This window comes from Tenebrio molitor, chromosome 1 (genome assembly GCF_963966145.1).
Source record: "Tenebrio molitor chromosome 1, icTenMoli1.1, whole genome shotgun sequence".
In the NCBI taxonomy this organism is placed as follows: Eukaryota; Metazoa; Arthropoda; class Insecta; order Coleoptera; family Tenebrionidae; genus Tenebrio; species Tenebrio molitor.
In genome coordinates this window covers 36,438,184-36,463,774 of record NC_091046.1, presented here as the reverse complement: position 1 = coordinate 36,463,774, position 25,591 = coordinate 36,438,184, and the positions used below count along the sequence as shown (strand labels likewise).

Below are 25,591 nucleotides of genomic sequence, written 5' to 3'. Positions count from 1 at the left end.
CACATAAAACCGATGGATATAAATTATGTAACATTTCGCAATAGAGCAATTCCCACATCCCCATTTCAAATTAAAATTACAATGGAAATTTCGTCGCATTCCCGGCCAAATTAAATAATGCCCGTCGGAAGCTATCTTTTACTTGTCCCGAACAAAACAAACACGAATAGTTGGTTGAATTAACTCGGATAATTCGCAAATTGACGGTTTCCACCGTTGTCAACACTCGGTGACGGAGTGTTTAAGACATTACAGGCAAATAGCCGTATAATCAGGTGGTGGCCCACAAGTGTGCCGACGAAACGTGGTAATTCTGAAAGGAAGTGTCCAATTGCGGACCCGAAGTGCGTGGGCGGCGCCGCTCACGCGTGCTGTAAACCAAGACGATACTCCCGATGCCGACCTCTTCCGAGATGAGGCACCAGCACCACTCGGCATTTTAACATTTTTATCTCTCTATCATCCTCGCTGCACGTCAAATAAAGACAATTATACCTACACCCGCACCAACCGCCGTTCGGGTAACAACCCCCAAAAACTCAGCAATAACCAAACACCTCCTCAATATCAGAGATATTTCTGTGGAAATCGGCACGAACGTTTTTTGGATCAACCTCGCAAAAATAAAATTCTTTGGTTATTACGTGTGTTTATGTACGAGATTAACTGTTGGCTGGAAATAACGATTCTGTAACCGAAAATCTCGAAATAGTTTCTAATTAAAAACGCCTTGAAGTGCAAAAAAAAAACAATTTCTTGAACTAGACAATTAACATTTCTACTGGTAAGAAAAAGTGGCACAAATTCGACTGGTTGTTAAATTCTGGGTAGGTTTTAAAAGCAAATTAGAAATGAAACAAACTTATTCCTGCTATATCCACATGCTCCAGTGGTCTAGTGTATCTGTGTAAATTTTCCGCGGAAACTTTTGGTACCCTATGATTAATTTTATATCTTTCATCTTCCTTGTGACCGAGTATGAGTTACATGGGTCCCAATAAAATTACATAAAATGCTTGGCATTTGTCTTGTAACAAACAAAATTCGTTGTGTGCAAACCTTCATTTCTACAAAGATTGTGGTACTAACAGTTTCATCAATTCTTAGCGATGAAAACAGGGTGACTGTGAAATTCTAATTTTACAAATTTTCCTACAAAATTAATTTTTTTAAAAGAAAATGGTACTCGCATGACTGAAATTCGATATTCCTCCATATCAGCAAAATAATATTGACGGCAACACATTAAAAGAACGTACAAAATACACATTTTTAAAACAAAAAAAATTAAAAATAAGCAAAATCGGTAAATGGGTATAAATTAGAATTTAATAATGCATCTAAATCTGAGAAAAAATTGAGGTTTGCCATTTAAAAAAAATTGTGACATCATTGTGCGTAGACGGAAAGGGGCGAAAAAGAAAAATTACGTTTTATTTGTTAATCATTAAAAAATAAAATTGATTTGTTTTTTACTGTACTGTATCTACTGTATTGAAAATTAGAAAAAAAAATGCTACCCATCTATGTACCTAAACTCGGTACAGGTTGCAAAGACACACTTGTCATTTGCAACAGCACTTTTATGGCATTAGTCATTTGAAATTACTTTAAAACTGTACTTATATGGAAAATATTCAACCCAAACTATGATTTTCTGGTCCCTTTGTGCCTTTATTTGGTTCAGAAATATGAAAAAAAAATGCTGTTGCAAATGACAAGTGTGTCTTTGCAACCTGTACCGAGTTTATGTATGTATGTACATACTAGGTATTCAAATTTTGTGTACCTACTGTTCACGTGGCAAAATTTAGTAATTGATGCACGCTATTTTTAGTTTATTGTACACGGCACGATGTTAATAAGGGTCAATTACAACTATTTAACCGAATTCTTGCCTTCAGAAGTATAATCTTGGTATTTCGCCTTTTGTCGTTTCCGGTTACACCAATGCCTCGTTTATACGTATGTAAAAAATCGTGTTCGTTCGCTGATTTCACTTAATATTCCCTAATTCTATTCAAAACATTTCAAAATTTTACAGGCCGAGTCGAGAATTTTACCGTGGGTTATTTTTATAAAATTTTTAATGCGCGCTCCGTTCCCACTTCAATGGATTACCAAAGGGTGTAATTCTCCGTGTCAGTGTAAATTTCCATTTGCTCTGTAATTACATAAAAATCGATTTCCACCACTAATTATTCAGTTAATGGTTAACCAGAAGCACTAATATGATTATGAATAATATAAGACTGTATATTCAATAGTTACACACAGAATATAAACGTTTGAAGAAAATTACATTATGAATAAGTAAAATTATCAAGAAACTAATCGATTAATTGTTCAGTGAACACACGTCACCTACCTACCCATAGTGTACAAATAACGGAAGTTAATATTGTTGAATACACTCAACGGAAGTCACGATGATCAAATACTTTTTTTTTGAACTTTTCATATTTTATTCTGTTCTGCTTTGAATTTTTCAACTTAGTAATATTGCCGTTAATTTTCTTCTCTGTAAAAATGTCTACTTTTATCAGTCCTTTGTTAACTTAATGGAGCAAATAAACAACAAAATCCGAGTACTTTGCATTTAATGAGAAACGATAGCACCAATCACAGATTTCCGCCGACGATGACAAATCAACCGTGCAATCGTACTTTTTTTTTAAATTATATTAATCACTGTACTGCGCCAAGTGACATTTCCTTGAATTAAAAATGTCCTTAACAACAGAAAATTGAATAAAATTAAACATACTTCTATTTGATATATGCATCAAGTACTCGTGCGATTTTACACACTTTTAAAAAAATATTTCGTTAAGTAAATATCTTGTAATTCTGATGATTAAGGAAGTATCAAACAGAACTAACGCAGTCGTAATTAAATACATTGCAAGGGAAAGTTCGTGGCGCCTAAAGTTTACTAGTAGGTCCTTATCTTCTGAAAATATTAAGGGTGGAGGTTACTGACCTGAAAATCTTGCTAAGAAGCGGTGGAAGCCGGTGGCGAGTGCTTGCGCCAGGCACCGGAGGACGAGAGGCAGGGGGCTCGCCGCCGCCGCCGCCTCGGCGGGATGGCCCCATGCCGGCCACATCACGTGCGCCACTGAAAACAAACACAAACATTAAAATCCAATATTCATTCATTTCCAAGTTATTACGGCGCTTAATTGCTCGCGTCGTGATTAATACTCGTAATAATGATCTTACACTTGGAATTCAATAATTTCGAAGAAACCGTAATTATTCTAACTGTATCAATTCGGTAGATTCAGATAAGGAATTATTTTAATGAACGTGAAATGTGCAATTAACGACAGCAAACAAAAGAGAACATCACAATTGAAATAATTATCCTTTTATGGAAGATGATCGAAATTCAATACTACGATAACTGTAGTTTAAAGATAAATGTGGAAGCTCTTAAGAAGATAACTCTACCTTGAAAATCACTAGTTATCTAACTATGTAATAATAATAAGGGTGGACATACGTATACCAATGTCTAATCGAACATACTATTTTATTCTTCTTGTCAATTGAATCGAATTAAACCGTTTTACTAATTTACTATTAATGACAAAGAATTTTAAATATAAAAGATCGATTCAGATTACGTTTTACAAATATTCGTGTTGACTGATAACATTTAGACAAAAAAAAAAGTAAACAAACTAAACCGCACTAATAAAATTTTCACATTGATCAGATAAGTGTTAATAAAATGAACGTGTATCGACCCAATTGATTGAAAAAACTTTTTATTATTTTGCGATTATCGATGAGCTAAAGACACAACAGAATTTTAAATTTATAAAGGTCGATCCACATCTATGCCTTACAAATATGTATTCGTGTCTACTGATAGGTTCCAAAAAAAGAAAATAAAATTTTAAAATGAAACATACATACAGATACGAGTATATCAAATCTTCACACGCACTTCTACTTTTTAAAGTTTACCATACTAGGTAGAGTGCATGTTTTGAACTAGTTTAGATAAGCTAAGTTGGTGTTTGCCTAAATTATCAAATTCGAATAAACCAAAAATAAGGATTTTTTTCATTCTAAAAAGATAAAAACTATGATAAAGAAAAAAAAATGTATAATTAATGAAAAATTGACCAACAGATTTCGAAACAACACCAACAACAAACAAGTTGAAAAGTTTCCAATCCATTTTATAATTTTTTTTCGACTGTTAAGAAAACTAATATATTTCACAATCTTTAGTGCGTAAAACACGTTTATGGTAAACAAAAAATAACAAAAAAACGTTAAAAAAAAGTGCCGTAGCGTGTCACTATTTCACTCTGGGGTTATGCAAATAGGTACGTGCACCGTAATATCCGAATCATAAGAGTGCATTGAAAATAATTAATATTAACCTTTAAATTTATATATTTTGATAGTTCGTCCATTCTAACAATTTCACGAAATAGGACATAATTATTCGTACTTGATTGTGTCATTTTTTACTTATTGGCCCCTCAGACCATTTGTTTTTACAATCCCTGCATCATAATCAATTTCATTCGCTTTTACCAAACCATTTCTTTTACTCTACAACTCTCTTGTAGATTATGCGAAATGAGGACAGGAAGACAAGCGGTACGTATACACAGAAACACACATGTAGAAAGCAATCACTCGCGTGTTTACATTGATACCAATGGAAGCACTTCACGACAATAACCGTAATCAGTCAGTGAAACACAGACATACACTACGATAAATCACAACACTTTCTCCATCAAATAAATAAACTGGCAAACTCCTACATCGTAAGTCTAGTTAAACCATAGCATCCTTTTTATATTCGTTACGTCTGTATTTACTTTGACCTCGATTAGAGTAAATATTAATCCTGTACGCTTTCCTTTTTTCAAACAACGAAACCTCTAAAATTCATCCGGACGGAAGTAGCGGTTTGCAGAATCTATCGAATTGCATCAGATCATTCCCCCATTCGCCAAACACAACAATGAAAGGTAACAAGTTGAAAATTCGTCAATTATTCAGGCACCATCTAAGTCTAACAGACAGATGAATTAATTAAGTGTCTCGAAGATAATTATAATTTATAACGTAACAATTATCAGCCAGTTACTTTCATTAATTTATGGTCAGTTCGTGAAGTACCGATTATATTGGCCGAATTAAACAAATATGTATTGGTGAATAGAATATCCATCAGTCAGTCTCACCTCTACACAACTCAAGAACAAACAGAACGGCTCGCCGCTTGTCCACTGCAAAGTCCTCCGCAGTTGGTATCGTCAAGGCTGTGGGAACGTTTACAGTTCAATGATAAACAAAGCGAAGGTGATTCAATGCGACAATTGGCTTATTGGAATTAAAAACGAAATTCCAAAAGAAGAATAATACATACTGTTACCACCACGTAAAATAACAAAAGGAAAAACAGTATCTACATTTTGTTCTTTATCTCACATAGCCATTTTTAAAGTAGGTAATTATTTTACAGTCTTAATTAATTTACAAAGATAATATTTGGACAAGCTGTTTCAGGGTCGAGGTACGAAAATCTAAAGAATGTAGATTAGATGGAAAATTTGCTCCACAATACATCAAAAATGTTGACAACACATTCTTTATTTACACTCTCTACACACGTAAATTTTATTGAACAAGCAAATATTTACCAGGCAAGATTAAACGTTTAATACTGAACGACATATAAAAATCGCCTTTTCAACTTCGTATCAATTTACTGCAAATTGATACCCAAATAGTGAACTCGAGAGTCGAGAGAGATTCATTTGCCTCCTCTATTCGTTTCATTATTCGAATCTATTTTAATTTTTAAATCAGGTGTCACATTTTACACATTTCATTTGCGATTTCTCAAATTAGTGTATGGGTGCGAATAAGTAGTAAAATAACCCCGAAACACATATTTGCTGTTACAAACGTGTTGAAAGATGTATACAATTAATAATGTACTAAAAAACTGAATAAAACATGAATTAAGAATTATTGATTACACCAAAACAACTTTCGGATCTCGCCCTCCCCCAAGATTGATTTATTAAAAATTTACGGTCGTAATTGTCATGTATAGCTGTTTTGACAGAATGCTGTATCACTGTTTGGCAAAAAATGTATCAAAAATTCATAACTAAACAGTGTTTCGAAAGGGCATCAGCAATAATCGATAGTACTCTATTTAAGTTCCTTTGAATTATGTAATGCTGCAAAAAAATAATACAATACTAGTTTTGTTCCAAATTTTGGAAAAAATATTCCCCGACAACTGTTCAAGATAGAATAAAATTACAGAAGCAAGCTATTAATGATAAACAAAGTGAAGGTGATTCAATGCGACAATTGGGTTGGTTGACCAAAATTATACGAATTTTCTTTCGTAGTTCATGAAAACAACGTACTAAATTGGTTTTTCTCAAGCGAAAATAAATTTAAAAAAAAACTCATTTCAACCAACAAAATCTAACAAAAAAAGATGGACCCATTAAAATACATATTATTTAATTATATGTAATTAGATTATTAAAATATTTTTTATGAAACAATCTTAAAAGAAAAAATTAAACTTTCATTCGTTTTAATGAAAACATAAAATACTTAATACGTAATGATAATGATAACTGAGAAAACTAACATGCCAATGGTAAAATACGTAAGATAAAATCTATTCTGTAAAGGTGCTTTGTTTTATGTTGGATTCTGTAGAAATATTCGTTATGGCAAAGAAACAAATCACGTCCTGTTTGCATTGTAATTATAATTATTATTGATTCAATTATTAGATATCTGTTACCGCGTGCAGAAGGAAGTCTAGTTAGTACTCTGCGCCATTCTACTGCATTCTTCTGCAGTGTAGAACGCATCAAACTCGGATTGAACGAAACCCATTAGTTGAATTTCTGGTTCACGTGAAAACCAGATGGTAAATAAAAATAAAAGCAAATATGTACCATTATTATACATTTCAACATAACGATTAAAAATACATACATGAAACAGTTAACAGAATAATCAAGTTAAAGTTGTATCTCTGCTTCTCCATCAGATATCTCTGTTTCCAACAAAAAGTTTAATTCGTTATAATTTCTATTTAAAAGTAAAAAACGGATGAGGATAAAATTTGACTGGTGAGTTGCAGTATTAAAGAAATTTAAACACACTGTAATGTGGACGGGGTTCGACACAATGTCACGTGTCAGTTTTTATGTTACACAAAACACATTTCAAAAATGTCAAGAATTAAACGTTTCTAATGTAACAATGAAAAAAAAAATGAAGAAACTTGGCGCTCTCTCCGTAATCATATCAATATAGAGAACCTTTTCCGCTCTAAGTGGTTTAGTTACGTCTCTAATTATTTCATAACGGTCTTTGAATTTAATTATAAAATAATGTGAAAATAAATTTTAAACTGTAATCAATTAAGCATTCACCACGAAAAAAAAACAAAATTACAATTTGTGAACAAGACATGTGAAAAACATCATCATTAATAACAACAAATGAAATGAATAAATGTTTTATAACGTTCAACAGTGGCTTTTTACGAAATACCCACAGTGTAAAGTTAATAGTTTAATGAAGTTATTGACATTACCTGAGTGCGTACGTGGGAAAAGAGGCCTAAAAATTTTCACGGCAAGAAAAGAAACATGCAAAAAGTAAAAGTTTTTCGTATGTCGTAACGAAGTGTAAAAAATTATGTATCTGCTACACGCATTACCACAAATTACGCAAGTGTCGAAATGTTTAAAGAGACGATATGCTAATTAAATGAGACGCGATAATGGGGGCGTCATGCAAAAATAATTATTAAGAACAGGCACGGACATGTTTATCGCAATAGAGATGGTTTGATGGTCACACACGATCGTACAAAATAGAATAGGTTCGGTGCGAGCCTGGAACGAAATTCAACTTTGGTTTGTGAAAACAAACCACACATTCGAACCACCTACGAATACCTACATTGAAAAGATCTCAGCAACATGAAGGTGGTCCAATAAAGCTCACATTAAATAAAAATTCCATAGCACTTGGTCTGCTTGTGAAAAACATCACACAGCGGAAAATCCGGCTCGTACAGTTTCCACAAGTTTTCAGGCATCACAAACCATAGCGCGGCCGCAAAAAAAGCGTAACTTAAAAAAAATCCACACAAAACACAACACTGCAATGAAAAAAAAAAATAGAAAACAAACGGGATCGAACGGGGCTCACAGGTTTCGTATTGGGGGTCGAATCGTTAAAATTCGCGGTCAGCCAATTAAAAACGGAGCAAATAAATTAATATTCGTTTTGCGAAAACCCAGCGAACAGGCCGGAGTGACTCTGACCGACAACGAACAGCAATGTGCATGAACTGACGGCCCAGAGAACAGCATGCCATGACCGAGAACCGAACTCTGCCGAAGTAACACCACGTAAATCGACGAGCACTACTCGGAAAGAAAGTGCAATTGTCTCGTCACCTGAGAAAGAAGTCCGGTCGGGACCGGAGTAATATTTCTACCTGCAGGCGCGTATGTTAACCGTAACACACCGGCGATGGTGGAAGTGTTATGACGACCACACATTCACCTCGCCATTAGTGATGGTGAAAATCAAAGTCGCCGTCTTATTAGCGTTTCTGAGTCGCCGACGATGCAGTTACGGCAGTAACAAACTCGCCGTTATGATGCTGGAACGAGATTGTGATCTAGTGCAGTTTATAAAGAGCCAATGACGATTATTATTATTGATGTAAAAATTAAAATATAATATGTGTACATACATATTTAGCAACACGCAACACATCGACTGTATTAAATTCTATAGTTTTGCAGTATAATACCCGAGATTTAAAAAGTACGTGATGCATTAAAAACGTCAAGCACGTTGACACATTAAAACACATAATCTTTGGGAAATGTTGAAGAACTGTCTTGTATAATATAAAGTATCTATGAAATTATTTCTAAAGAACGATTAATAAATAAACAGCAAGATGGCAATAAAAAATCAAAGACTGCACCAATATGGGTAACTACCGGTTACAAATGAACAATCGTGATGTTTATGAAAGGTACATTAATAAAAGTAGCAACGAACAAGGCATAAAAGAAAAATGAAAAAACTGACTATTAATTACTAGGATTAGGCAACTTACAAACACCACGGGAGGTTAAATGAAGGAAGTTTTAATAAATTGTAACGAAGTGATCCTGAAAGCTTTCTGATGGCAGATATATAGATAGATATATAAAAATAGTACATAATGCAAAAAAAAATTACTGAAATTAAATGATTAACAATAAATACCTACTAAATTTATCTTTATTTTTTTAATTTTAGAATAAAAACATAAATTGGAGGATTTGGTAAATTACCTACGTAGATAGGTACAGTGGCGAGCACGGAATTTCGCACACATTGGACATTTCACTGCCATAATTTTATTAAAATGAGATACTGGGGGCAGTTTCGTGGCAGTTTAAGTGAAACATCAGTCATGATCACATATATCATGATTGATTATAATGACCATAAAGCTTAGACTAGATCGTTTTTTTTAATGACATACAAATTGGTGTGCGAAATTCCGTGCTCCCCATTGTACCTTATTTGAGAATAATTTTATTTAGTTTAAATTTATTTTAAACATTGCATATGATAAGGCTTTTCTAGAATTGGTTACATGTAACACATTTTCGAATAAATTTGTGATCAAACAGAGTAACAGACCGTGGTTTTCTCTTTCTTTTTCAACTTTTTAGTTGACAGATGCATACCTAACTTCATCTTGATCATACCTTCATTTGTCGTGATATGACAAATTAAAGTTTTGGGTTTATTTTATACAGGTGTCCTAACGTACTAACGGTGCACTACGGTGTAGAAGAGATTACCGTAAACGTCAGAAAAATGTTAAAAAAATTTTATTGGACTTATTTGCTGATTTGGCCGTCTTTGAAAGTGGCACTTAACAGGTCAATTATTTTGAAATATATGTATGAAATTGTCATGGCAGCTACCTCTCATCGTATATTTTATCACAAAGTACAAGATCCTTCAGTACCAATCTTGCATAATGGAGAATTTAGAAACTTTGGAAATCGAAAAAATTATTTTAAATCCACTACCCTAACATTTCAAGATAATGATGTACGAATATATCTTTGTTTACATTGCATAATAAAAATATTTGATTTTTTTGTCGGAAACATTTTTTCCATATTTTTTTCATGTATGTACATTTAAACATCCTCGATAAGGTAGTAAGTAGTTTGTACGTCATGTGTTTAAAGAACTCCATTTTCCAGCAGCCTGTAGACAACCTGAGTGAATTACAGTACCTACATAATATGTAGTGAAAAAATTAATGAAATTAATAACTTTAACCATGTATTAAGAAATGTTACTAATGGAATTGGGTAAAGAGTTCAAGCGTGCCTGGATGAAGGCGGTGGCCATTTTGATCACTTATTGTAAAAGTTTATTTGATGAAAATTTATTGTATGTATATCACAAACCCAAAAAGTGAGGTTCAGTAACCTCTAGGAAATATGTTTTAAAACAAGGAAACCGCATTGGTGTACATTTTATAAAATATGATATACAAGGGTGTATTTTTAAAATGTGCTGAAATTTTAACTACGAGGTCATTTTATTTTTTGACATTTTTTAGCTCGTGGTTAAAATTATGCTGGTTCATTCTGGGACACCTGTATAAAGCGAAGTAACTTAGACTAGTCGTTAGGTTAACATCTCAGAAACATTTCTTTAACATTTTTTACACAAGCGTATTAAAAAAATAAGGTATATACAGGGTGTCCCAGAACTCGCGGATCAAATTGAAACTGTATATTCCTTGATGGTAATGAAGGTAAAAAACGTTTAAAAAAATATTCAGGGTGCAACAACTTTTTAGTTATGAATTAATCAAATTGACCAATAGAGCTCGATCTAATTTTCCCTTTATGAGAAAATTGAGTACCTTCCCTCAATTGCCAAGCAACGTATGATTCGATGAATAATAAAATTATTTTCAATATTTATCTGGTCGACTTGTCGGAACAGACGTCAAAAGTGACAGCTACTTTTGAAATAAAATAACCAAAAATGGGATAATTTCGCCAAAGGCAGGTGAACAAATGTATAGAATCTAAATCAAGGAACGCAAGAAGTTTCTTCTTCCGGCAATGAATGAAATATGGTTTGTTAGGTTTGTTATGAGTGAAAATTTCCAGAGCAATTGTAACCTTGAGGGGTATGGGAAATTGACGGGAGGGATATGATGAATTGAACCTTTGTTGATGGAATGTAAAATGGCGACATAGCGTCAAGTGAGTAATATTACTGCCTTAAAAATCTTAGTAAAAAGTGAAATATGCAGGGCCTGTGAACTGAATCGGAATCACAAGAAATTTATCCTGACTCCTGTGCATACACTCTGCATCTGCAACCTGCAACGTATTAACGCAGCTACATCGTCGAAATGAAAGAAAAGACTTTTAGGAACATTCTTGACATTGCAAAAAAGCTGGAGTTACACGTAGGTTTTGAACAACATGTCAAGCATAGTGGCAGTTTTGAAAGAAAGAAGACAAAACTGGATTGAATTAACCCTATTTATTTTAGCATCATTATTAGTAAAAATTTAAGATCAAATTTTATAACTAAACGATGTAGAATGCAACAAATGAAATAAGAAACATGCAAAATAAAAAGAATAATTTACTTATAACAAGTGTTCAAAATGACTATCTTTCATCTGAAGGAATAGGCGAGCTCGTTTTATTAAATTTTCCCTTGCCAGTTTAAGCATATTAGGAATTACAGTAGCCAGTGCTTCGTGAGTTTGGTCATTTAGTTCTTCTAAAATATTGTTAGGTTCGCGGTAAATATAGTTCTTCAAATATACTTCTTCTACCGTTGTCATCAAAGGACTGAAGAACAGCATCTTCAGTCTCTGGCGTTCTAACTTCTCGCGGAGGACCACCAATTTCTTGTTAGGTAGGCACCAAGGACCCAGTGTCTCGAGCACGATATATCAACCGTAGAAATACGTTATAATTTGGATATGGCAAACGTCGAGGAAAACGTATGGCATATTCCCTTACATCCTCACGTGCATTGCGCTCGCAATCTCCATAAAGTATGAGCATTTCGGCATACTCTGCAGCTGTATACATGATTTCAATACGAAGTTTGACAATTTCGAATTAAATTATAACTTGACGTTGTCAAAATCTTCACAGTTGCCCAAACGTTTACTTGAAATTCCATACCATTCTTACTAGAATTATGTTGCTAGGCAATTCAAACTGTTGGTTAAATTTACCTGAAATTCAAATTAACATCGTCCTTCTGATTGGTCAACTTTAATTGTTCATTACAAAAAATCGATTATACCCTGTCCTTTTTTTTAAACGCTATTGCTTTCAGTTATCACCAAGGAAAACGCACTGTAAATTTGATCCGCGAGTTCTGGGACAGCCTGTATCTTCTAAAATGTTCAAAGTGGTGTTGCTACAGTTTGTCCAGCGAGAAATTGGTTGACATAAAAATTACTAAATTCTACGTAGAGAAAGTAGTACCTAGCGCACGTAAAATTTGAAATATATCCTTCAAGTACATAGTAACACTTTTGCCCTGAAATTATGCTCTAATTAATGTATTCTAGTGCATTTTGTAATGTTGGGTTACAAGCCTACAATTTAAAATCTCCCAATCTCTCGCTGGACGAAGTATACTAAATTAAGCCGAACTTTAGTGTCACGATCACCCGGTATATATCGACGTTAGCTACAAATTATATCAGGTGATTTTTTTTTAATCTACTAATTACTACGAGTATCTACTAACTGGCTAGGTCTCGATTAAAGTTTATTAAAAGAAAAAAAACCGATATAATAAATTTATTTACTTTATTACATATTACCTACTTAGGGGGTCATTCATGAAACTCGGTAAGGCTCGATAAGGCGTTGCAAATTCAAAACCATGACAACCGACATTATTGAAGCATTGTATTTGCCGTTTCGTTAACGATTTGCAAATTTGCAAAATTTCGTGAATCTCCCCCTTAGTTAATTACAAGTTAACTTTTTTATTTAGTACATACCTATTTATTTCAGATTTAGGGCCAGTTTACAGAAAGAAAATTAAATATTTAATTCGAATTAAATTTTAATGCGCGATTAATCCATGAATCCGAAACTTCGATTGGTTTAACCTCGCATTTGATTACGATTAACTTAATTTCGCTTCTGTAAACTGATCCTAGGGGTTATAGATTTTTAATTTAATTCCTTATTAAAAAATATTATTAGGTACTTGAACAAAATCATGTCTTAGGGATTATGATCATGATAGGAGTATTGTTTTAATAAATCCTTTTAGAAATGTATTAACTAATTTAAGAGTTTTGATACATTTGTTACGCTTTATAACGCGCTGGTTAAACCCATATTGATATTTGGATCAACTATTTGGAGCCCGTTTTTTGATATTCATATTAATAGAATAGAAAGAGTGCAACACAGATTTCTCCAATATGTAGCTATAAAATTAAAAATGACCAATCCAAGGATCACGCACGATTATTTTCAAATCGCGAACACATTGCATCTTAGCTCACTGGAGTCACACAGAATTTATGCGGCCGTAAGTTTTTTGCATGGGATATTGAATGGTCTGGTAGACTGCCATGAATTAGGAAGTAAAATTAGCCTTTACGAAAATTGTACAAGTTTAAGATCAAGAGGTCCGTTTGTCATTCCATTCAATAGACCATCCTATGGAGTAAATTCGCCGGTGTCCAGGTTATCAAAAATAGGGAACTCCTGGACTTAAAGTGCTAGCGAGAAACGTGTACCTCAATGTAAGTGTAAACTGTTATTGTTAGTTAAAATGAAATTATTAGAAGTTTGTAGTTTAAGTTTGATTTTTTTCTTTTAAGCGGAAAGTGGGTACGGCTACCATGTTAATTTCTTATATTAAATAGGCTTAAGCTGTAGTTAGCGTAATAAATAAATAAATAAATAAACTCCCTGCTGATAAAACAAAGAACAAATCAAGAATAATTCATTACATTATGTCAAAAAAATTTTCGACATACGGATATTAATTCTTTCATGTCATCGGGAATGTGCCTTCCTGTATGAATATTAAATTACTTAAGAAGTCACCGAGTGAACGACATTTTCCCAACTTAGTTATTACCCTCAATTTAGACATACCTATATCATCCACGATGAGCAATGTAGATGATTGTTTATTGCTGTAATCAATGTTTAATACCACGAATAAATCATTTTCGTCACCAAATCTGAGCAAAGCAATTTCGGACGAATCCGCTGATAAAAATAATAAAACAATTATCATTATGTAGACCAATTACGAAATAAACAACTACAACAGATCAATTAAAGCAAAGGCAATTATCCGGCAAGTAATTGCCGTACAAGGATTAACTTAAATGTGACTGCTTTCCCACACAGACCGCAATAATTTAATAGCTTGTCTTTGCGTGTATGTGCATATGCTTATAAGTCCTACACCTAACCAATTACGCCCAACGCTAAATTATTATATAGTTCTCATTGTTATCGAAAGGGTACCAACAATTTAAATCAATAATCAAAGAACCATATACATGAGATGATGACAAAGTCAAACCGCACATCAATTATTCTGTTTGCATTTTCGATCGATAAATGAAATTTTGATCTAATCGAGTCGACGTGAAACGAAATATGTACGAGTATGTGTCGTCACATTAGTTCTTACCAATTATTCCTTTACACCGAAAGGTGTGACTAAAACAAACACTCCGGATTTCCCCTTTTGTTTATCTATTTTACGAATGAGTGCTGCAGTAACAGTGTGCTCGCAGTTAATAAAGTGATGTGTCTAGAAAAGCATTTCTAAATGATTCATTACCGTCTAATATCTGCAATGAATGTGAAATTAGTTCGCACGTCACTTTCATATTGTGTTGGATTCACACTTATAAAACGAAACATTAATTGAGCTTGCCTGACTGAGTCTGCACAGATTTGCTCACGGGGATAAGGAAAATAACAATATAAATGTTACTAAAAGAAAAAACAAAACCGATAAAAAAAAACTTTGACTTAATGTATGGGTAAATGTTACGTCTAGAAAGAAGCATTCTATTTCTATGGATGGGAAAACATTTTAAGGAGCTAGTTACTGTTCAGTTAAAACTGACCAGAAATAACGATATTTAGTTTTAATATTCACAAAGAAAATTAATTCGTCACACCCCAGCGGTCCGATTTCTGTTCTTAATTATGCAGTCAGTAGAAATTCCTGTTACTTGCCTTATGCTAAAATCATTCTCCGGCTCATTAGCAGGATAAAAATATGTGGTTCGACTGAAAAAAAATCACAACCGTATAGACAGGCGCAGATATTAAACCTTTTATTTTCTGCACAATTGCTACATTTTAAATGAGATTGAGGCTGGATATCCTGGACTCATTAAATAACGGGGCGTGTGTTTCTAAATTACGTCCATTTTACAACAATAAATGCTACTCGGTTTTCGCCCGCCAAATAAACGGAGACATATGACATGGTCACTTTTTCCACAAATCGTTTTCCGAAATAACTTTATATGTACCTACATTACATGTGGATAACTTGTGTTGCTCATGTAGTTGCAACGCAACAGATTCAGTGGGAAGAGCAACATTTTTACGAATGCTTTCCTACAATCTCCCTCTATCAAATTGTAGATGCTCCCAAAAATGTTGATCCTATATTTAGAAAAATGTGTGCTGTTTAATAATTTTAATTCCTTCATTGCACCACTTTTAAAAAATTAACAAGCGACATAAAATGTCTTCAATGTGAAAAATACTTACTTAACAATATGTACCTACGTACTTAATAAAAATTTAACCAAATTTTGTTAAATGAATATTGTACATGTAACGTATTTATTAAAATTCTTAAGAATTCTTAAAAAGATCAAGAAACATTATAATGTACTCAGTATTTTACCAGAATTGGGAAATTGCATGCGTAAACTCATTTCCTTTACTTTTCGGCTTCCACAATTAAGTATAACAACTAAAATTCTTGAAGATTACTCTGGGGGATTTACTGAATACCGCAAAACATTTACTAAAAACTAGCTTATAAGACTGATACTAAAAAATTCCAAATTAATTTTTCTGCATTTTATTTATTAAGTAAGAAGAACAGGCATGGTATTTTGTTGATAAATAATAATGTTAAGAATTTAGTCATTCGGAAGTAAGGGATTACTTATAAATAATAATAAATGTGGTAAAGAAAATAATAATTATTTTATTATTATTATTATTCATATAGTTGATGAGGTTTTAAGTATACTTACTCTTAAAATGGATTAAACCAACGATTTTCTACCAATGTCTTCTGATTGTACTTCTTCAGAGCTACTTATTTACAAAAAATACAGCTTTCAGAAAATATGTAATTTACTTTTATTTTCATTGAAAAGAATAATAAATATGAATAAGATTTTTGACAAACAGGAATTTTATTATGTACTTACTTAACAGTTCTACTCATCACTCCAAATTTTCACATTGTCTTCGTTGTATTCACTCAGGTTAAATTCTCCTTCCGAGCGTGATAATACAGTGTGGTGATAAAGTAAGGAACACAATTCATAATAGCGTTATCTGATATTTTTAAGAAAATCGCTCGAATAAGTCGATTTTATTTCGAAAAATGCCATCATGTGACGTGCAATTTGTTTAAATAACGTCATTGGTTTTTGCGCAATGAGGTCATCACCAATTTTTTTAAATGACAACCCCCACTGTTTTCTTCTCTTTCTCATAGACCTTCCTACTAGCTAAACGATGAATGGAAAAAATTGTTACCTTACATAACAATTTTTTCGAGAAAATCACAAATTTTATTTTAATTTAATGTTGAAATTGCCCCCCTCAACTTATATAACGCAATTATTAATTTTATTCCTTACATAAGCAGCACACTGTATAATAAACAAACAACCATTCATTTACCCACAAACTGTGATATAATCCTATCAGATGTCTAACATTTTCCGTTGTCAATCTCGTTAACTAATTGAAAGATTGGCGCCACAAGGCTCCTTCATGGCACCAGTTTTATCATCCTAAGAAGATATAACTATGCACTTATCCGTACATCTTACATTTTTAGTCTTCAAGGTACCAATCTGTCAACGCTTCAGAAAGAATATCTTCCTTTAAAATCCAGTATTCGTATGAACTGATTATGGCACCGCACATTGCGCAATTTATGCAAATCACGACCAGTTAAAACCGCACGCGTAGTATGACAACCACACGAGTGTTAAATTCAATAATAGGTGATATCCTTTGGAGCGGCGCCCGGTGATAACATCCCATTATCAACATGAGGCGGTATTACCCACGTCACCAGGATATCACCGTTCCAGTTAGAGCCAGGGCGCCACATCATCTAATAATTGTACAATTGCCTAGTCTGACTCACGACACGTTAATAGAACGTTACATGCGTGGACAGTCCTTATCTCGACTAATGATAAGCAGATTTCTGCACGTAAATCCTTATCTCGCAACGCCACCCAACTGCCTAAGCGGACAATTACTCCAAACTTCTGGAAGCCCACACGGAAGCTAATCGCTTTTCGATTGATCTCAAAAACTGGCAAATGAGCCGCCTCGACCAAAGCTGACAATGAGATTTTACAGAGCCATTCTCACGTGAAAGCAGCAAGGTTTTCAAAGAGATTTATATTTCATTGACATCTTTCTATGTGTGCACATAGTAGGGGATTAGTTTTGTGAATGGGCGGCCCGCTTTTGTCAGCTTTTATTTCGCATATCTGAAGTTTTTAAAAGCAACTGTGCCCCCTCAGTAATCCAATTCGACCATTACACCCGTCACTATACTAACCAGGTAATTAAGTGGACCAAACAAGGAGTGCGATTTGGCACATTGTCAACCCATCATTCAAATTTTCACCACAACCAGACACCAAAACCAAGGGCTAGCGTGCCAGTACCGCTACGACGATAAATAAAATGTTTCCCTGAAAAAAGATTACCGCAAACAAAACTGTGAGAAACCGAAAATTGTTCAATGAGCAAGGTTGGTTCTCAAAGGGATTATACTAACAAAATACCAGCGGGAGACGCCAAGTGAATTACAATAAACACTACAAAAATGCAAACAATGCGACTCTCACCTTCCGGTAAACTTTAAAGTATTTACCTTGCTATAGATAGTAATTGACAAGCAGGTACTCCGTAGGAAAGTTGATTTTACCTCGCCTCGAATGAATGAAATTTCCCAAGTTGCACCAAAATCAGGTTCTGTCCGACAGACGGAATTCCGACCGTAAGAAACAGTAAAACAATTTATCACTCTTAAAAGTGAGGCCTCGTTTAAAGGTAGAAATATTTTTGTCTATTGAAAGGTATCCGCTAACACCCGTTTTTGATTCAGGAGCACGTTTGCACTCGCCCTCCCAGAGTATTACCGCCGCGAAAGAGTATTGTGTTCGAGGACCAGGTGAGAATCGTCGAAATTTGGAACCTTTTCTTGATACACTCTAAATAACACAGACCCTGCTGTGTAATCCTGGAAACTTTATTTTTTGCGACAGAATTCCAAATTATGATCGTCGAATCCGTCGCCTCACCCTTGAGTCAATTTGATGAAGGCAAAAAACCATTCACCTACTCACAATCGAAAGATTCTCCTTTTTCTGTAACGTAATTCGTCCGAAATATAACGGCTTTTCTTTAAGTTCTTCGTTAAGTGAGAAAACGCTTGTTGTAAAACTACCCATGTGTGCAAGACTACCATCAATAGTATCGTAATTAAGTGTCGGAGCTCATTATAATTGATAAATTATTCATCCAATTTATAAGTTGTAAAATTACAATGTTGTAAAAATACGATATTTAAATCTGTATTTTAAATGTGTCAGGTCAAATAACTTATTAAAATCAGAGGTCTATGACATTACATCTTCACACAACTGTTTCAAACATTTTAACAAATTAACCTGAAACCTCCTTTTCTTTAACTGTGACTGAAATCCTTTGCTTCTATTTTTACAACTTGCATGCTAAGCATACATTCATTTTAAAGAGCACACATCTTTTTTAAAAGAATCACCCTTCGGAAGTACTCCGCTTTTCGCAATGATAAATGTTAAATCCTACGATTAATGTTTCCGCAAACATATAATACGCAATTTATCAAAAAACAAAACAAATAATTGAATAAATAATCAACGTGTACGCATTCATTTTGAATAAATTTACAAGAATTATTTGTTAAGGGTATGTTTGCTCAACAGTTGATTCAGTTTGTACGTCGAAAAGAAAATGTGGGTAAAGATCAGCGGAACGTATTTGGTCCCCAAGGCAATAAATAAAGTCCTCGTTTCCTTGTTTCAGCAAAAGAATAGATGCAACTGAAACTAAATAAATATATGCTACAGTGAACTACGTTACGGTTTTGTTGTCTATACATTGAGAATATGTACAGCGTAGAAACATGCCGTAACGAGTTAACGGTAAGTAAAACATTTATTAAATTGAAAATAAAATTTTATCGACCCCACAATGTAGTACGTTTCGTTCTATTGGATCTATAGTACGAGTATAAAATCTCCCAAAAAAAAACAAAAAAACCCAAAAAATATTTAATAATAATTAATATAACCAAGTACATATGTAATTGATTTTTCTGGCTAAAAACAAATATAACACAAATTTGAAAATTTTGATAGGTACTATCGCGGCCATCCAAAAGTGAACGTTTTTTTTTATAGTTTGATGTTTACTTTAAATCATAGGCGTCCTAAAATGTCAGTTTGATTTAAAAAAATTATTGAAACTATTTTTTTTAAATGCCACATCTCACTCCGATTCAGACAGCTAGGGCTATTGCAAAGCTAGAAGCAAATTGGTCGTTGGCTGCTGTGGCGAGAGAATTACCTTGCAGTAAGACTTGCATCTTCAATATAAAGAGGCGTTGGCAAGAAAACAGCCTGAGAGGCCAATACGAATAGGTTGTTGGAAAGGTTTCTTTACTAAAGTTTACTTTCACTTTAATAATGTATTAATTACTTCTCAGCCTTATTTTTACTAAAAATTATTAACTACAACTTTTTATTATTAAAATAGTAACGCCTGCGCACGAACGCCAATGAATACAGCCTGATTTAATCTAACGAAAAATACGAACATTTTCACAAGCTACCGTTCACTTTTGGATGGCCGCGATTGTACCTATAGTACAATATCGAAAAAAACAAGTAGTTAAGGACGTCCTGATTGATAATAATTATTAACGGTTTTTATATTTTTTTCTACCTAATCTACCTAATTACATATTGAAGTATCTTAAATAATTTGTTGTTTCAGATTCTCTTTACCACCACATTAAAACTCAAACTTTAATACTTCTTGAACGGTACTATAATTACAATAACTCATTAGTCATTACTCATTACAATAACATCACACACAAATCTCATCTAAAATACAATAAACTTCATGAAAGATTTTAGTTGCAAAAATACCCCTTCTACCGTTTTAATTGTTCATTGTATCTATATTTGTTATTTAATTTTTGTGTAACCGTACGCGAAATGAGCATTTCGCGTACCTAAAACAGGGCCGTCAAAGTAAACATCATTTTAATATTTGATACAAATCAGAGTTTCCATGTAAGACTGGCGTTTAGATTTTTCGGGTGTGAAATTAGAAACCGCAGAATTTATAATATGTACGTACCTACATACTTTTTAAATCTGGGGGAGTACCTACACGAAACTGAAACATCATTTTCTCTTCTGACATTTTTACGTTTAACAAAATGAATTGTTTTATTTGTCATTTCCATAGCGACATGTAAGCCGAATTTATATGTATGTATAGTGAAATCACTATTTTAACTAATAGCTTCCACTATTAAAAAAATCTTGTTATAATGAATTGTTTCACAATTTATATTCTTATATTGAATACATGGGATAGATAAATTTGATATAAGACGTAACAGATATAAAAACCAACGTTCGGCTTCGGGCTACTGGTTGTTCTCATCATAAAGTGATTGGCCCACGGCATGACAATGAAAGCACTCTTCAAAATTACCCTTTACCTGTAATAAATTTTCTTTAACGGTAACGCACTAAAGTCCGAAATTTACTTTCTATTCAGTATAATTGGACTTTAAATGTCGTCTATTGTTACTATCCCCATTTGTATACATAATTGGTTTGTCGATAAATGTTTTTGAATACATAGTTGTTAGTTTATATAGAATGCTCGAATTTATCAACTATTAATACTCATATTTCTGCAATAGATAATTATTAAACTGCACGTGTGTAAGAACAACTGACTGTTCCCATGCACGAGCTCTTTAAAAGAGTATCTTAATGTACGAGCGATTGCTCTACTGCCGTTATAACATTAATAATGTTAAGTTTCCATGTAAATGTAGTGCAAAATCATAAATCCGTAAACACACTCATTCGACGTGTTGTTATTATAGGTAGTTTTTAAATTTGTATCAATAAAGCGTTAGGTGGTTTACATGGCCACTCGTTACGTTGCTTGTTGGCCGCTGTAAACACTATTATTTAAATAATTAACAGGAATGTTAAAAAAAAAAAACGTATTCCATGTTTGATTACTAAACACTGCACTAATGCGAGTTATGCATGCAGATAACAACAGTTCCATATCCACCTCTTCGGAGCCTAATTGAATGCTGAAGAAGATCGTGCGTACGTCGTCACATCTAGTTCGTGTATGTGTAAATCTACAATTCTGATGTTCAAGTTCAATTTTAATTAAACTCTACCAAGCATGAAAGGCCCAGAGACCGTGACGACCGATCGCCGTGGCGTATTGCCAGCATCAGTGATGATGCGGCCGCGGTTCGACTTGTCGATTAAGACAATGGCAATACCGTAATTACATTATTATAACATAAATCGCAATGACTAAAGACAGAAATGCTGATTTACTTCCGACAAGACAATGCACGTTGCCCAACGAGAGAAATGCACGAGAAACGAAAATGAAGCATCGGCACTGGCGCGGAAAAAGCTCGCAATAAAACACCATCTAAATTAATTATGACGGAACACCCTACGAAAATATTTCAAATAACTTCACGTCAAACAATTAAACTCCACGTGAACTCGCCCGTTCCGTTGTACCAAGTTAAATTGAGTCCGGAACGGTCGACGTTCCTTGAAACTTCCAGAAAACCCTTAAAGATAATAATGAACGATGAATAATTCACCCTTTCGACCGGCACTACCACCACGTGTTTTTTGTTGTTTCACCTTAATCTACATTTATAGCGAATTCTACATGTTCATACGACACGAAATCTAATTTAGTCGATCAATATTCACGTTCGATAGGCAGACACCATTACATCCAAGGGGTTGCAAGACAGAAATCCACGACGAATTGCGTGTTCTGAATTGAACCCTGACGTAAAAATCCATCCTGGCAAACCTGCTATACGGAGGCAGTCATGTGTTGTATCGAATAAATCACAAACTCTTCCATATTCATGATGCGGGAAAAGCTGAAGGAATTAAAGCCAGGGGCGTAGACCACGAAGGATAAGCGCCTTTGCTCCATACAGGGTGAGTTCAAACAACTACAACTTAGTAGATGATGTAGATAATCCTTATCTTACATCAGTACGCCAAAAGAGTTTGGTAATATTAAACTGTTCGTTGAAAATTAGGTTTCAAAAACAACACGAAAATTTGCGTACAGTTCCTTGAAACTCGTCTTAACTAGTCAACCAGTAAAAATGAACACAACTCTACTTATCTTGCGTAGTTAGTTGTGCACTTATATACTGTTAATCGTACTCAGTCGCAATGAAAAAATTTTAGAAGATCAAATGTACGCCCATGTTCGATGCGATGGAACCACAAGAGGATTTTATAACGGCACGTGCACGTCACAGTAATAAATATCATAAACTATCTAATATTTGCATGGTGGCTGCTATATCATAGAAGGGTAATTATCCAACGGAGCAAGATTATAATCACTCCAATTAAAGACGGTAAATTGTGGTACACGAGCAAAAACATGGCTAATTACTGAAGCACTAGTGGAAGTGTGTATTTTGTGAATTATAAACGGTTAAGGTGTGCTGTCTAAGTAACTAAATTATCTAGAGATTAGAAACTGTAACTCTATTAAACCATAAAGGTTAATGAGTTAACTTGTGGAAGAGAAGTAAACCAGTAAAGATGCATTTCTTCAATTTTTACAACTTCATGGAAGGCTTTAGTTTTTCCATTATCGCCTCCGATTTACTACTTAATGGTGACCTTGAGCAGAGTCCCTGGTTCTATTCGAAACCCTTTTTGCTTAGATCTCAGCAATGTTGAACAGTTTGAAAATTATTATAAGTTCTTAAAATTGTAAGCTTAATTAGTTTTATAAGTATATGCAGATACTTTTTAAACTTTTAACAGATATCTTTTTAATTTATTTAGTTTATATTTATATTTATATTTAGTTTATATTTAGTTTATATTTTAGTATGTATTGAATGTTTTAAAAAACATAAAATGTATCTTTTTTTGTTCGACACTGTCAGAATTTGAGAATTTTCTCCTATGTGAACGGATTTTGATAAATGTCACCACTTGTCAAAACGAAACGTCAAGCTAATTTTAAAGATTTTAAGCGATTTGGAGCCTTTAAGGGGCTCGTCGAACAAAAAAACGTTGTATTCAACTCGTTCGTGTGTAAATTGGGCTTTTTTGGCACTCGTGGGCCTTTAAAAGGCTCGTTAAGAACTCGTCAAATAAACTACTATTATAGAAATATGTATGTATATAATCTTAAAATATATATTTATTTTCTTGAGAAAACATCATTACGAAAAGTTAGTAGGACGTTATAACAAATCTATGACACCGTCCGTTTAATTAACTACCTTACGAAAACATGAACTCGTTCTTTAACCAAGTGATGATAAATGACGACACTAAAGCACGTTTTATACGGGTGGTCTTCTAGACTGTATTGCACGTGCCGTTGACGTTAAATTTCGTGCCGCAAGATGCGAGAAGGTATCATTTCTCATTGATGAGATTGATAAGTAGCATCGCTTCTCAAGTTACGTCCCCATAATACTGTTCCTGCCGCCGGTTCGACATGAAGAGACACCCAGCAAAAAGGGTAAACTGCACAGAAGTATTCGGTCACATTTAAAACACACCAACAAAGTTGTTTCAACAAAAAAATTCAATTCAAGACGATAAAAGAGATTGCATGCGACTCGTTTAAAAAATAAAATAAATTAACGTGGGATAAAGTAGATTTATTATACGCATTTCATGCACTGTTGTATGTTGTATTCGTTGTATAACGCTATCGTTCTGCGTACGTGTAAATAGTATTCGATAGGTGGCTTTTTTGCACAAATTAAACCATAATACATCATTAAGACAGTTACAATTTAAAGGAAATGTACCCATAAGGAAAGAACCGCACGATTGTTGCAAGTTCCTTCACCAAATAGTAAGCCACCGCTGAATAAACAACGTAACAATTGAACCATTACGGACCACCTGTCGATAAATAGAAGGGCATCTGCTTACGGATGCGGATACGCATTGTAAACCTAAATCACTGTTCGTAGTGATAACAACCAGTCAAGTGATAGAGAAAACTCGACAACACTTGACACGAAATCCGAGCAAATAATTCCACACCCTAATCAGTTGTTGAACAATATCGACATTACGTTACCGATACGGCACTTCCATTTAAGGTAGCGTTTAACGTTCGGTAGATTCGAATTGAACATTTCACCGGTGTTGCGGGTTTGTTAAGGTGTCACTTCATCTAACCCACGGTAATGCTGACAGGCAAGTCATAGGGTCGGGCAGTCATATGGAACATGTAGGTATACGTACCAAGCAGAATAAACGGTAACATAATGATTCGGGCCGGTGAAAAATTAATACGAGAATAATTTCCAATCAATTAGGTCCTCTCCGCAGTTGAAGAGGGTGCAACTGTTTGCGGAGACCATGTGTCCAATGTGGAGACGAAAGGAAAACGCGTACTACCTGCAACGTAACGTTAGAACCGTAGCTGACACGCGCCTACCTGATGATGGCTGGGCACCCAACAAATTTACTTTCTACTTTATTTAATACGCCAGACAGAAATAAACCATGACCGTAATTAGGTGGGCATCCAGTACAATAACGCACCGCGGTCACCGTAACAGCAATTCCCTAACATACAGTTAGACCAGACAGTAAACCCGCAATCTAACTTTAATTAAGTAAAACATAACATAATAATAATCGTTCTTCGCAGTAATATGGATATGTACGTGAAAATTGAATAACTACTTTCGTGATGTATGTCATTACAGAGGTTAAACGAAGGCCCAAGAAATTAATAATAAATCTTAATTAAAGACATCATACGATTCTTAAAGTTTACGTGTTTCACAGCACTAAAAACTCAAAGAGTAAATTCCTGGTACACGTCTAAAG

At 34.0% G+C, this 25,591-nt stretch overlaps 1 protein-coding gene across 6 annotated transcripts in view; it reads right to left on the bottom strand.

The window, feature by feature from the left end:
- LOC138124201 (pro-neuregulin-3, membrane-bound isoform-like) overlaps positions 1-25,591 on the bottom strand; it is a 115,807-nt gene that overhangs the window by 56,802 nt on the left and 33,414 nt on the right. For 5 of the 6 annotated variants that reach the window (XM_069039192.1, XM_069039166.1, XM_069039184.1 and 2 more), the window contains one exon: positions 2,984-3,118. In XM_069039192.1, coding sequence (XP_068895293.1) covers positions 2,984-3,107 — 124 coding nt within the window. In that variant the 5' untranslated portion in view covers positions 3,108-3,118. Of the gene's footprint in view, positions 1-2,983; positions 3,119-7,989; positions 8,394-25,591 lie in introns of those variants that run through there. The other variant, XM_069039147.1, reaches the window with a different exon arrangement.